General features: G+C 43.4%; 1 protein-coding gene across 1 annotated transcript; it reads right to left on the reverse strand.

Moving 5' to 3' along the window:
- Positions 1 to 135: 135 nt before the first annotated feature.
- On the reverse strand, positions 136 to 2,866 carry LOC131892153 (uncharacterized). Its single transcript, XM_059241930.1, has 2 exons — positions 1,537 to 2,866; positions 136 to 630 (listed from the first exon to the last, which is right to left on the reverse strand). Exons 1-2 carry the CDS (start codon positions 2,864 to 2,866, stop codon positions 500 to 502), a joined length of 1,461 nt encoding a protein of 486 aa, XP_059097913.1. The 3' UTR covers positions 136 to 499.
- Between the last annotated feature and the right edge of the window lie 12,969 nt (positions 2,867 to 15,835).

Consider the following 15,835-nt stretch of genomic DNA (forward strand, 5'->3'; position numbering starts at 1 on the left):
TAGATCGCCAAAGCTTCTAGCTCTAAAATAGCGTATCTACTCTCTGCATCTTTCAGGAACCGGGATCCGCATTGAATAAGTCGCCACTCACCCTCATGGAGCTGCATAAGCGCAAAACCCAGACCTTTCAATTTCGATGCGTCTGTCTGAAGGATGGTTTCGGCCCCTAGTTGGAACATTCCCAAAATAGGAGGAGAGGTAAGAGCCTATTTTACCTTCTCAAACGCGTTCATGTGTTCGGGACACCATGAAAACACATTCTTTATTTTTAGCAAATCTCTGAGGGGCTCAGCATTGTGAGCGATCTTGCTCGAAAATTGACCCAACTGGTTAATAAGACCCATGAACGATGTCAGGTCTTGGCGATCCTCTGGGCAGGGGAATCTCGAGATGGCTGCAACTTTCTCAGGATCGGCCTTAATACTATCGCGAGATATACGATACCCGACAAAATCGATCTCTTCGGCCCCGCCAATAACGCTCTTCTTGGCATTGACAGTCATGCCGAAACGGACACAACGTTCCAGAATCTCACAGGTAACGCGAACCAGATCAGGATACAATTCCTTTCCCACAGCCATATCGTCAATAACCTTTTGAATGCCAAGGCCAGACATTGCGACATCGCCTCTATAAGAGAAGGAATCACCGGTTGAAATAAATCCCATGGGTGAACGGAGAAAACGGTATTTCCCAAAAGGAGTAATGAAAGTGGTTAATTCTTGCGATTCTTTGGCCAGCGGCATTTGCCAGTAGCCTTTGACCAGATCCAACTTGACGAAATACTTATCACGGGGTTTGAACCCACAAATGGCCTCGGACGGAGTCTTGATGGGATGAATAGAACGAACGACTTCAGTATTCAACCTCGTTCAGTTGACACACAGACGGAGAGATCCATCCGGTTTCGGTATGACAACCAAGGTGTTGGAATATCATCCACGGGTTCTATTATCTGACTATCAACCATCTTATCCAAACTGGATTTGACGGGGTCCAATTGAGGTATAGGGATCTGATGCGCGGTATTAATGGCAAACGATCTTGCTCCTTCCTTTAAGGTGATCACCATATGATCACCCACGATTGGACCGCGCATGGGTTTCAAACTTGAATCTTCTAATGCCGTACTGTAAATGGACTTAAGTTTGGATTCAACGTTCATGAAGTCTTCCCTAGAAGGCAAAGAAGGTAAGGAAGTAATCCATTCTTCTCGCTCTTTCAACGACCAAACAGTCGGATCAGGGATTCTTACGACCTCTCTTTCAATTACAGAAATCATTGGTTGTGGAAAATTGGGTCCAACAATACCCAGGGCTCAACAAGCATCTATACTCAGATACGAGTCGTCAACATCATAGCTGACGACTATTGTTACGTCATGGGCCTTATGATCCTCATCTAGAGACAAATTAGCTCGGAACGAACCGACCAAGCTAAGAGATCGACCATCAACACCAGAAATGACGGAGTTTGACGAACGTTGATCTAGAGTGGTTAGTTGACAAATATCGGAATCCCGAAATTGATTCATACCAATGATAATGACGTCAGCTCCCGTATCAGCGCAGAATTGAAGGCTGACCGACTTGGACGATTTGTGGGGTGAGACCATAACGTTGATGCGGTTCTCGCGCTCACGAGTGGAAGACGAAGCCACTCGGAGGTGTACCCCACCCGCACGTTTCTCCTCTCTCCTTGAAGGACTCTTTTGACGGCAGACGGGTTGCCAATGCCCAGTACGACCACACGCATGGCAAGACGATTTCAATGCCGGACAATCCTCACGAGAATGGGTCTTGGAAAGACCACACAGCGGGCACTGCTCGGACGGTAAAGTCTTGTTAAAAATCATCTTACCCGATTTGCCCCCATTCTTCTTGTATTTAGACTTTGTCACATGGACAACTTGATCAAGAACTCCCACGGTTAAAGATGAAGACTGGTGACTGAAATTGCGTGCACCCTGTCTAGCAGTCTCAAGTTCAAGTATACACTTGCGGGCTTCATTGAATGTTGAGGGATTGCGTTCCATAACCTTGGCCTTATCGGAGTCATTCTTCATCCCCTGTAACAAGAGTGCAATGAGAAGACGATCCTCGGTGATCTTGGCTGCGTCAGCATAATCTGCCAACTCTGGAAGGGAGTTACAGAAAGATAGATAATCCTGACCCTCCTTCTGTCTCACAGCCAAAAGGTCTCGCATATCGAGGTGAATATTTCGGAGACTGCGAAGGTGCTCCTCAATTAGGTCCAAAATCTCGACCACCGTACGACCCGTATTGGTTTTGATCCCAAGTGAATGTTGGATGATACTTAAAAATCCCGAATAACAACATTCCCAGAAGAGTCCAACCTGGGTAAGTTGGTCCCTTTGATCTAGATAAATAAGGAGCGAGTAATTATCCCATAAAGGACGCCACCGTGTGAACACTTTATGATCTGTGTCTTCTTGTAGTAATGGAGGTTTCTTCGCATCTAATCGAGGAAGAGATAAGGTCTGCCCAGACTCACGAGAGGGATGAGGTCGATGCTCACCCGCTGCTCGGAGCAGTGAAGCTTCGACATCACGTTGAAAACCGATTAATTTGGATTGGGCTTTGAAAAGAGCCTCGAGGTGTTCCTCTACAGCTGGATCTGCATCTTTGGAATCAGATGATAGATGGCATACGACCTGATCTTCGGCTTGTAAGTATTTTTGTAATCGATCGTCCCAATGATTAACAAATCTTTCCAACAACGTTGGACGTTCACCTTCTACGTAATCCTCAAACGCAGATTCGGCCACATTCCTAGCCCGTGAAAGAGCTGCCTTGAAGCCTTTACGACTGGCTTTCAAGACCTGGACGGCCTCACGATCGGACATGCTGAGGATTCGAGACGGGAACCACTGGAAATCCACAAATCAACACCACGATGGCACGGGATGGATTGGATCCAAGGATGATCACGTACAAATAACCGACCACACAACCCGAAGTCTCAGATCAGGGATCGATCTGAAACCGATCAATTTGCTCGTTCATGACCTCATCGATGATGAAGAGCCAGCTGACGAGCCTGACGCACTTCCTTCAAGACCAATTCGTGATCGACGTCAGATTGTTCGCTTTCAAGCATGATAGTTTTTATATTTCGTTCACTATGTTTTTCCATTCCATTCATACACATGCAGTTTATCTAGATCTTTTTAAAGCCTTCGAGAAAGGCAATCATGATATCTTGCTTAGAAAGCTCGTGAGGATGGGTCTCGGGGGATGTCCTGGATGTGGATTAATCACTGGTTGGTAGAGCGTGCACAACTGGTTGTTTTAGATAGGATCTCGTCAGATTGGCAAAGTGTGTCGTCTGGAGTTCTTCAAGGAGGCAAAGTTGGTCCCCTTCCCTCCCTTGTTTCCTTGAACAAGGTTGTTGTCAACAAGCCGGTGATTTCTCTCAAATTCGTCGATGACTCCAAAATCTTTTGCGCCATCTCTTCTGTGCGTGACGAAATTACATTGTAACATGCTCTTGATCAAATTCATAAGTGATCTCTTTCGGGTTGGATGGCTTTAAATGCATCCAAAGCAAAGTCCAGCACTTTGGCAAAAGCATGAGGCCCATGCCTATTTATGTCCTGGGTGGTGGCCCTATATCAGAGGGAGAGCAAATAAATGACCTGGGGATCCATCATGACGGGAAAATGTCGTTCTCGGCCCACTGTGCCAAAGTGGCCAGTCGTGCTAATGCGTTGGTTGGGATAATTCGACGTTTTTTCTCCACTCGGCGTCTTTGCGTGCTCAAACCTGTGTACACTCTCTACGTTCGACCAATTCTTGAATATGCATCCTCTGCTTGGTTTCCGGGCCTGAGATATTCTTACGAGGTTCAGAGGCCCGTCCAACAAAGAATGACGAGGTTTTCAATGGAGTCTATTGGCCTGGAATATCCAGAACGGTTGTGACTCTGGGGTCTCCCTTAACTGGAGCGAGGAGAATTGACAGCAACCTGGTCAACTTTTTCAAGATATACAATGGTAGCACCGTTATCAAGAATGTGTATTCGACCAAGGATGTGATACGGATGGCCAAGGACATGTCGGAGAGGATCACAAGGTGTGTTGTGGAGCGAGAGGTTCGTAAACCTTTGACAAAATCGTCTTCCCGGTCGAATTGCTTCTTCGTGCGGATCGTGGATCCGTGGAACTCTCTTCTCCCGACTACTAGTATGGCTCACAAATCTGCAACAGTAAAAAAATCTGCTCTTTTGTCACCCAAGCAACCCTAAGAGAAAGCTTTTTTGCCCCATTTTGGATCTGAAGGAAACCACTTATTCCTCTTTATTTAGATCGAAACTATGAGATTTTGAAAGCTTAAAAATGTAACGAATTATTGGTCAAGAAAGCCGTGGGCAGGTTCAAAGAGACAGGAAATGTGTAAGATCGTCCTGGACAAGGAAAACAAAAATGGAAATGGTGTCCGGGACCCTGCAAATTTCAAATTCCCCAGGTCACCGTGCGTGCCGCCTGAAAGTCTTGCAAACAACTCCAAGCTGTTATGGATGTAAATGGAAGCATTTTCATTAATGTGTCACACACATTTACCTGCAACAATGGAATAAGTGGAAATCAAACTGTAGATGTGAATGTCAAGAAGTTTTGAATCAATAAGTAGGTAAAGATAAATATGGAGGATCCTGTACCAGGTGTGCCTTAAGTCCTTGGACATATTTCACTAACCACTTCAACAAGGTCTGTTTGTTTGGTTGGAAGACTCTTAAGGCCTTCTCCTTGATATACATCCATCCAAATGAAGATATACCTTGGATTCAGGTTCATGACGAAGAGGAGCAAAATTCTTTGGGCCAGAATCTACTGGAGCTCAACTTCAACTCCTGATACTTTAGTTCGCGGCGCCGTAGCGGCTGTTAAGAGCTGGGATGACCTTTGCACCAAGAATCCCGCTATACTGGGCGCCATTCAGGTTGCCCTTGATCCAGATCAGTGGAAGTCATCTTCAATCTTTGTTTATTTTTTCATTTTATTTTGTGCAATCACTGAAGTTTCCAGTGTCATTATACGTGTTCTTGACCCTGTAAATGATGCTCCTGGCGATGCTGAAGTTGGTCGCGACGGTCCTGGCACTGCGCCAACCTCGATCCGCAACGTTATTTTTTCGTTATTGTTTTCAAACAAAAGTCCAAACTAAGATCAGCATTTGGAATGATAGAATTAGCTAGATATGCCAAGAAACCCCTGCAATTAATTATTATTTTTTAAATATCTCAGATCTCTCTCTATACAGCTCGCGGTGTTTGCAGAGTGACCTTTGACCAATGAAGACATTACATCGCTTTCCTTCTCTTTTAATTAGGAGACGATAACATGTACCACTAATAAATAACCCTTTGTCCTTCACGCAGGTACCAACGTGTGGGAACCGATAACCTCGTTCATAGATTTCTAGACGCTGGATGTCGGACGACCGACCACTCGGTTGGCTAAACAGTACAATCAACCGATTTGTAATCAATTCCCAGGAGACCATCCATTGTACTGTTTTACCAGCCGAGTGGTCGGTCGTCCGACATCCGGTGTCTAGAAATCTATGCCTCGTTAAACATTCCCCATATGAAGGGTGCGATGAGCGTGTTAAATGGTCAATCCGTCATCATCGGGGGAAGTGATGCCAACGGATTTCACGGTGCTGTGGAGATACTTGACAGACAAGTCAATGAATGGGTTCTTGGACCACCCATTGAGCTAGGTCGTGCGCATGCCACAGCTTTGGAAGTAAAAAAAAACGTCGGTTGTGGTTATTGGAGGTAATGATAGAGATTGGAAGAACGTTGATATAGTCCAGATCCTCCATGTCGAGATTTTAAACAAATTTTTAAATAGCATTCCAGATCAACCCTACATTTAAGGCCTTGCTCCGTCTACCAATTCAAACTCGTTGGTCGACCAAATGTCACATAAAGATTGAAAGTTAATAAATAGACGCGTTATAACCTTTCATCTTAATAGTACTGCGGATTACATTCCCTGAAACGGTTAGAAAAGCCCGTGAGCCCTCCCCTCCCTAAAAAAATGCTTTCGATTATTGAACCGCCGACAGGATGAGGGCAAGCGTTTTGATAATAACTCTTCGCTTCAAGAACTAACCACTGAGGCAGAACTAGGACAAAAATATTCATCACACGATGACTGGGTCACAATGCTTGTTATGCTCCTCATATCGGACGAGCAAGTGCGGCAAAAGCTTTTGGTCAAAGTAATGCCTCCGACCTTGGAGGAGACAATCTTCGTGTGCCGGAATGAGGAGAAGGGAGGATGGGACTTCAAGGACAAAGGAGCTCCGATGGAGTCTCTGTCACTTATATGAGATTTCAATCAAGCTATTTTCAACTTTATCATTATATTTGGGTTTGAAATTCATCAAAGTTTGTTTGTTCGGGGTATTTGTAATGTCGATTGCAAATATTGAATTTTGACTTCGTGGAATGAAAAGAGAAAAGTAAGGCGCCCTGCTTCAAAGAGGAAGGAAGCCAAAAGCGATTGTGTGGCGTCTGTCGTGATGGTGATATACGAGTTAAGAGTCATCATGTATAGGGACGTTTAGGCAAACTCTGGCAGGTTCCTTTGTTTGCTGGTACCAGAGTCAGGGATGCAAGTTTGGGGCTTCAAACACGTTTTTTTAGAAGCTGACCCTTCCCTCGCATTGCTATATGAGGAAAGGCCATCTTCGTTAAAACCAGTTTGAAAGCCAATTTTGCATCACGGCCATTGGCAGGCAAGTTTGTTTGCTGGTACCAGCGCTTGCCTAAATGCCCGAATACTCAGCCAAGCGAGTTGATCCTTATGCCTGAAGCAACGGCGGGCGGCCTGCTCAGCCTTTGGGAAAGATGTTTAGATTTCTTACAAAAGGCTATCCCTAATGACTCGGGACTTAAAAGAACAATATTCACTAAGAACATGACTTAGTTGAATGAATAAAGCGATGAAATATGGATTCAGTTTTTCTGGTACATAATTAGGATGTAATGTAAACCTACCTTAGTCATTGAAAGCTTTTCGGTAACCTGTGGTTGCTAAAGACTTTGGTGTCCTCTCCTGACTTCCTGCTGATATCAGAGAAAGAAGGTCAAAAATTTCCATTCAAAATTTCTTATTCTGGGTGTTATGTCCATGGCATGTCTCTACTCTGGGAATGGCTTGCATCTATGAATGTGAGAACAAGCCAACGAAAAATCAGTTGCCAGTAATGTGTCTGTCCAAGCAGTGTACGTGAAATATATATGACCCATGAAACAAGAATAGAACATGGCGCAGGCGGTGGGAGACCGATTTCACGGTTAAGAACACACCCCACAACACTGATCGCGCTAAGACATAATGAGGTTTCACTTCTAATCAAATTTGCTGGTTTTGTTGAAACCCCGGATGGTGTCCGCCCAGATCCATCAAAAAATGGTTCTATCAAGGACTTTCCGACACGTATGTCTGTTCCGGATTTGAGATCGTTTTTGGGGTTGGCAAACCAATCTGGTTCTTTCCCTCCTGACCTTGCGCACTCCACGGCCAATATGAGAGAATTACTGAAGCAAAAAAAGTAAAATATTCCTGTGTCTTTCCATTCACGATGCTGAGTTTTGGCGAACATGCGACAACTTGTGCTCATCAGCCTTGGTAAAACCTTTCAATCCCAATGTACGGACGGCGCTCCTTACAGACGCATCGCGGCTCCACGGTTCAGGATCTGCCCTCGTTCATGGACGACTTTACACTGGACCTATTTGACGCCGCCAAATGTACCCGAATAGTTCAGCGGAAAATTTAGAAACCATTAAGCTCAACCTCCCGACCAGAAATTGAAAATATCATGGTCACGCTATCCAAGCCGGGAAAATTCCATCGCCATAGACATTCGAAATTATAGGGGGGAGCCTGGCAAGTTTTAATCTGTGGCTCGAAGAATTCCTGTCTACCTGGTTTTGTTTCTTATTGTTCAAGCTTGTCAGCTGTCCAAGTTTAGTTGAGCTAAACGGGTGATACAACATGGACGAACCGAGAAATTTGACTTGTGCGAAGAAAAGTTACGAGTGACAAGAACTCGTGTAAAGTTCAAAAATATTTTTGATGTCAGTGGTTGCCAGAAACGTCCAAGCACTCCTTGAAAGTGAATCAAACGTGTTTCATTAACTAGAGAGAGAAAAAGAGGCCAACTACTACGAACAAGTCGGAACCTACGAGTTTTGCGGGAATTGTTGCCTAAAGAAATAACAGATAACAACTAGTGCCTGCCGCGAGGAAGTTTGGCTTGTTTCCTCTTCTTCATTTCCTTCATCTTCTTTTATACTTCTTTTATGCATGTTTTTACAATATTGATACATACCAATACTCTTTATACTCACCCATGGTGATTTGAGTGGTACCCACAATAAACAATAAACTACTACACGATCCTGGAATCCAATGTCAATATGTCAATCATCTTGAATTATTAACAATAACATACGTGAAAATTGGACTATATTCATTGGAAATGATTATCAGTAACCTCTTTAACAAGATGGAGGGTGAAAACCGATCCAATGTAAGGCCTAACTCATCGTTTTACCCCTGTTTCCTAATGAGAAATAATATACTGGGATATGCGGCCAAAAAGCATTTGGGCCGGCAATAATCCGTTGCTCAACGGTGTATTCCGGAGCTCAAGCATGGCTTCCGCAAAACATATTTGACGGACTTGACCATAACCTCAGCATGTCCATTGCTCTGCGGGTAATACGGAGATGACGGTTTCAAAGACCCTCCATCTTTCAAGGAATAGTGTGAATAAATGAGAGGCAAATTGGGGACCATTGTCGGTTCGTAGGACGTTGGGAATCCCAAACATAGAGAACATCCGCGAGAAATCCTTTTTCAAGAACGACGAAGTAGGACTGTACGGATACTTCACAATCAAAGGACAGCCGGAAAGACGATCGTTGTAAACCAGTTATTCATGTCCATGGAATGTAAATAAATCCGACGTAGCCACTTGAAAAGGTCGTGAGGGAAGTTCATCCTGAACTAAAGGTTCAGCTTGATGATAAGGGCGGTAATACGTGCATTGTGGGCATGCTGTTACAATGTTAGCGGTATCGGACGTAACAATCTCGCGGACTCTCCTTTTGGTCTTTTCCACCCCTTGATGACTAGAGATTTTGACAGCCAGAGATGGGATTACGATTCGGTTTCCTTTCAGGACGAGATCTCCCTCGACCGAGAGTTCAGGAGCAAGTTTCTTGAACAAGGAAAGGTATCCGGATTTCCGGTCCCGCATGGAATCGTTCAGGATGGGCTGGCTGCCTTAAAACAGCATAAGACGAATCTTCCCTCGCAATGTCGATCAAATCATCCAACATTTTATCGGAGTAGCCAGATCTGGCTGGCAACCACAAGATTGGGAGCATCCTCTGTAGGTTCAAAATCGATCTTTGAACTGGACACTGGAAACCGAGACAAAGCATTAGGTATTGCATGTTTAACGCCTGGTTTCAATTCCGCCGTGAATTGATAACCCAGGAGACGAGTTCGGCAATTTAAAACCCTTGGGTTCTCAATTTCAGGAAGAGCCTGTCGATTGAAGATGGTCACTAGTGGTTCATGGTCAGTCACCATCTTGAAGTTGACACTGGCCAAGTATAAGTCTTAAACAATTTAGCATCATCTTTTGTACATGTTGATTTAGCTTTGATTGACAAGCTTTAACTTTAAAACTGAATTGTGAGAACATTCACTCATAAACTTAGAACATGATTGTCAACCCTGTAGTCAACTACAATTACATTATTGCCACATTTTATCATGACATTACAAATATGAATATATTAGAAGATGACAATGAAGTTAACATTTAGCAAACCCAAAAAAGTGTTTTTTTTTCTCAATTCTAAGTTATGACCAATGTTCTTATCGAAGGTTTTTCTCTCCAGTAAAAAGGCGTTGTTAGGGCGAAAAGATAGGCAAAAGCAATTTTTTACTCACATAAGTTTATTATGATTGGCACAATTTCAAATGAATAACTTAATTCGCACTTTGATGTCCTTTCACTAATCTTTTCACTTCGGTGTTTGCAAATTATTGTGGTTCTACTCTCCAAACACAATACATAGAATAGTACATACAGTTGGAGCTCCTGGCTTGGATCTGTCAAGCCTGAGTTGCAATTGTGACCTGGACATCGTCCTTCAACACTGATTATTGAACACGATGGTCGCAAGCAACCTGTATGGCTTTCAAAAGTCAAACTTGACCCCCAAGTCTGGCGGAGAACTGGGATAGTGGTAGCCATCACCTCAACCACCCTGGCAACACCGCAACACCGTCCTGATGGGCTTGGTCATCAATTTGTAAGCTGAACAGCCCAAATAAACCGAACAAAGTTCATCATTTCCTTTGGCCCCCAATTGATCTGTCTTGGGAGGCCTTCCATACTTGAAACCCGGGGTAAATGACACTCCACCAGCGGCAGGAACCAGTCAGGTCTTTTTTGGGGGGTACAGGACCTTTGAAATCTCCGAGCACTATCACTTTTTACGCGAAATCCCCACTGACATTGATCGTAATTCGCACGCCATTACCATGAGGAGTTTGCTCATCGATTCAAAAGTGGGCCTCTCGGTGTTTTGGCGGGAAAGATTTGAAAAAAGAGTATTCCGTCCGCGTTAGCCCAGCTGTCCCTGGCCTTCCATAAATAGGAAGATTGGGAATTACCATTATCCACTCTGTAGGGTCTTGGCTGATCACTCCCAATGGTCTGTCATTACTAATGCATTTCACTTCTATCACTATTTGGAGTGCTTGTAATGTTAGAAGCTCTTTTTGCAGAGCAATCCGAAGTTGTCGCTTGAAAATGCCGACCATTCTCTCAGTAACATCATTGGCCCATGGTGCTTCTGGAGTGCTATATTTCCATTCTACAACATCATCTCCTTGGAACGCTTCTGAGGCAATTGCATTGATGTCGACATTTGTAAACAATTCCTTGAAATGAGCCTGTGCTCCCTTGAAGTATTTTGCATTGTCTGAATAAAACACCGTCGGTTTGCCACATTGACTAATAAAACGACAAAATGCTTTCATAAAGTCTCGAAGGGAACATGATTCCACTATTTCAATAGGAATTGACCTGGTGTGGAAGGAAGTGAATTAGACTAACCATACTTTAAAGGCTTTTAGGAGCACACATTTGGCTTCCCATCCCTTGATTACTTAGGTTTTTCCGTACTCGTTCAGACCCTTACAATCCTCATCTGATTGACATCGCGCTTTAAGCTCATCATGACAATCATGCTTGCAGACAAGTGGTCCGGTGTATTCAACTCCGACGTTGACCCAAGGTTTTGGGTTATCAATCGGAAGGGGTGGCAATGTTGACATTTGTGGCTCATTGAATTTAATGTAACCGCGCCGTAGCACCTTACATTGACGGACAATCTTCTTCATGTATCCGAAACGAAAAATCTCCGTCGCATTAAATCAAACGCTTGTTTCTGACTTATGTGGAGACGTGACTGACGCAAATGCAGGATCATCTTCACTGCGATTTCGCCTTTTGGCAAAATCATCGGATTTTTGAGGTCCTGTGCTAAAGAACAGCCTTGTTTCAAGACAAATAACTTCGGTTTCTTCATGCCAGAACACGGGCAAATTCTTCAATGGAGATTTTTTTGGGCAGTTTATTGTTATGATCTAGTGTTCCTTTCCTAAGGCCTTATATCTCCTTCTTCAAGAACTTTTCTTATTGGTGCTTGACCAACACATTTTCCACCCAACATATTTCTTTCATTGACACGAATAAGGGAGGAAATGTGTGGTCTTGAGCTAGCTTCTTCATAGTGCTTTGCTTCCGAGATTCAGCCAGCCGCTTTATACGAACTAGGACTGTAATGGCTTTCATAAAAGTACCACAATCCTGGACAAGTCCATCTAGAAAATGAACATATTCAGGGTTTTCATTTTTTGGCCCAACCTCGCCGACGGTTTGTTCTCGAAGTTTTACACTTTGAAGATGGTAGAAAGCCGCTTCTGGAAGAGCATCATCCAGTTTCTCATCCTTCAATTGTTTCTCTGAACCAGATCCCACCATTGGTTGTCTTGGCCATTGAGACTTTGGCTGAGACAAGAACTCTGGACCCTTGGACCAAAACTCAAATTGTCCATCCAATTCATTTACGGTGCACCCTCTTCTGGGCACATCTGCTGGGTTCAGTTTTCCTGGACAGAAGCGAATCTCCAAGCCTGCAGATTTATTAATAATTTGCACAATGCGTCTTTCTCCCCAAACCTTGCATTGGCCTTGGTCCCGCTGGGTTCTCCGTAGGTTCAAAAGTGAATCTGTGAAATAGACGTGTCAGTTCTCCTTGATATCACCTTTGAACGCGTTCATCAAGTACCGACCGACTTTCATTGCTATAAGGAGACCAATCAGTTTTGCACGGGCGATTGTGAGAGCGTCTTTGGCCTCGGCTCCTTTGCGAAGATTCTTTGGCATTAACGAGCTTTTTGAGAAGGCAAGCTGGGGACTGCGTGTCTTGCCTGAATTCGATGTCAGGAAAGCTGCAACTCCCATTCCAACTGTACTTGCGTCGCCAAAAATGGCACCAATTTCAATTGGCCCTTCCGCCCATCTGGGAGAGGCGAATTGTTTCAGTAATGGTTTTTGATCTTTCCATTACTTGAAATGGTCAACGGCCGGTAGAGCAATCGGATCTGGGATCTCCCGACCATTTTCGTCTTTCGTGGTCTTTGTCAGAAGATTCTCATCCCATTTGGTCTTGTTAAGCCAAAGCATTGGAAGTATGCACTTGTAGCGTATAATGTAAGGGGAAACGTAGCCTTGAGTATCAAACACTTGACTGGCTAAAGAAACAACATCACGGCGTGGGATCTTTTCATTTGTTTCATTGTCGAAATTTTGCAATTTGTCATCCAAATCAAACATGAAATGATCTGTCTTGAAATCCATTTTCAATCCGAGCAGAGAAATCACTTGAGATTGATCCACTCTCTTCCCTTTAACTCCATTCAAGATTCGGGGATCATTGGCTGAAATTTTGTGACCATAGAACCCGCCACTATCCAAAATGAGTAATATCTGAGATATGAGAAGAATTATTTCGTCTGATGAATCCGCCAAAATAAGGATATCATCCATGTATGTTTTGTTGAGGATGATGTCCGTTGGTTTTGGAGATGCATGTTTCCATTTTTTAGCCGTTTCTTTCAGACACGCCACCATGGCATGGTAAGGACTGCAGACGCAACCAAACGGCAAACGTGTAAATCGATAAACATTCGGATTATTCTGCCCTGGTGGAGCCCAAACATAGCGAAGCATATCCATGTCCGATTCATTCTTCAAACGTATCGAAAGAAACATTTGCTTAACATCAATAATCGCGATGAATTCTTTTGTCTTTGAATGCAAAATCAATTCCATGATTTGAAGAAGCATATTTGGCCCAGGGTGAAGAAGTTTATTCAAAACTTTCGTATTATCCTTCTCATCGGGCAATGAGGCATTCATGACGATTCTGCATTTTGTTGTGGTTTTGTCGGGTCTAATCACGGGATGACTAGTCATTACGTAACTAGCATGATCCGTCCGGTAGTGACGTTTAGGTGGAACAAGTTCAGGAATCCCATGCGGTAGAACGCTTCATTTGCTTCCGTGACAAGATCAACATGGCCTTGGCTCTTGAGAGATTGTCGCTTAGAACTCTACCCTCTGGAGATGGGTTCTTCCAAGGTAGTTGGACGGACTAGAGCTTTTCCGACTCATGATACTTTGCCGTGTCTCTGTGGTTTTTGTTGCAGTGTCTGTTTTGTCTGGCGAGATCCCAACATTCTCCCCGGACTAAAAATTTCCCAAAATTAAACTGTTCAACCGCATCCTCGTACAACATTTCTGTGATATATTCAATTGTTCCTCCTGGTCCCACCATTTTCATAGTACATTTCCCACTCTTACTCGTGCCTCTCCTATGCCCAATTCTCATGCTATTACTTCAATTCCAATAACCAGATCTTGCTCGACAATAAACCCGACATGTTCTCCCCTGATTTGTGCTGGAACACTTTGTTAGATATGACATAATTTCAAGGTCAAAATTCATACAGTCAGTCTCAGAGAAAGCAAGAATTATCCGAGGAACTGCCCCTCTCAACATCCAACCTAATCTGGTTTCTTTGGCTGATGGAACCGTGGCATCCAAGGACACTTTCTGGTCCCTCATCATTAATTGAGAATATCACGGTTCAGCAATCAATACATTGAGAGGACGCTTTCAGTATATTTAATTTTGCCCAAATGATCATAATGTTTCGGGTTGAGCAGAATCGGACTCAAAAGCTGGCCTATAGCATCGATTGTAGTTGCCACGATTGGGGATGTCATGTAGGTTTGATCTAGGCTCATTAGCGCAAACGTAACTGTTCTTTCTTTGGTAGCAACTGTGGAATTACCGGCAACAGTCGTTACCAATGTCCTGGGTTTCCCTTTCAATTGTGCTTTTCTGGCCGTATTAGTTTCAATCAAACTTGTATTGGAGACAGAGTCATTCAATACCCGCACCTTGACTCCTTGCATCGTTTCAAGGTTAACAAGATAACAAATGAGAGTCCCCAAAACTCCTTTGTATTGTGAGTGTGAGGAGCCTTTGTTAACATATTCCAAGCTAGAATGATTTACTCTAAAATGATTGGGATACAAATATTTCGTTTCAGATAGTGTATTTTCAGTATTACACATCGCTTCGACAAACCGTTTATGTATTACATTTTGGGGCAAATCGTTCTATTGTTTCTCAGTAGTTTTGTTGTCCTTCTTGACAAATTTCTCATTTTTGGCAGACCCTTTATTGATTTGACTCTCGATTTGGTGCAGTTTGTCGGTCATAGTCTTGGCCCATTTGGCAACAGGCGGATCCTTGGGCACAGGCGCACGAGAGCTTTTGGTTCCCATCCCGGGGTTCACCGCCCGGGATCGATCTTGAACGTCTCCAAGCGTCTGTGTCCTGAATTTGTTGGCAGGGCACATTAGAATGCGGTGCTTCTTCAAACAGGCTGTCAACTGCTGGGGATGAACCACTACAATCCAAGTAACCCCAGATTGTCGGTTGTAAAAATTACAGACTTAATAGCTTGTTATGCCAAATTCTGTTTTTTTTTTCGTGCGTGTGCTCTTTCTTGTTTGTTTACCTTTTTTATCCATGGGCGTGCCAGTTTATACATCCAAGGGTTCTTCAAAAAATTTGGTGTACCTTTTTCCGTTTTTGGCGTTCCGTTTTTATGTCACCCCTTGCTATGCACGGCTTGACAGCCATTTGACAGGGAAGGTGATGGTCATAGGCGGCATTAAGGTAATTACTGGGACTGGGTACAGCTTAGTACTGTTGCATTTCAAAATTTGCGTTTACGAAACCACACGGGGGTACCCCATTGGATAATTAGTTGGGTATTCGTTTCCAATTAGTTATTTTATGATTCATAGTCGAAATGAATTTCGAAAACCCTTATCAAAAGTTTATGATATGTTTTATAGAATGAAGTAAAACATGCCTGCATGCACAGAAGGAGATTGGCAAAAAAGGACGTTGTTGGAAAGTGAAACATTCTCATCATGATAGAACCCAAAGATGGCTTTTTTAAGTTTTATTCCCCAGTCTTCCCAATCTTCATTTAACCGATCATCTTGTTTGCTGTGCATAACAGAAATATTGAACGAACTCAAGACCCATTGGGAAATGACACAATCCCTTGCAAGTTCATCTGATTAGAAACTAAAATCAACATGTTTATTAAACTATT

This window comes from Tigriopus californicus, chromosome 12 (genome assembly GCF_007210705.1).
Source record: "Tigriopus californicus strain San Diego chromosome 12, Tcal_SD_v2.1, whole genome shotgun sequence".
Lineage (NCBI taxonomy): Eukaryota > Metazoa > Arthropoda > Copepoda > Harpacticoida > Harpacticidae > Tigriopus > Tigriopus californicus.

Bases quoted from the DNA above. Each gene is read 5' to 3' on its own strand.
- LOC131892153 (XM_059241930.1), bottom strand. From the start codon at position 2,866: ATGTCCGATCGTGAGGCCGTCCAGGTCTTGAAAGCCAGTCGTAAAGGC. The intron at 631-1,536 runs GTATGAATCAAT...CTTCTCTTATAG, and splicing joins AGCTGACGTCATTATCATTG to AGGCGATGTCGCAATGTCTG.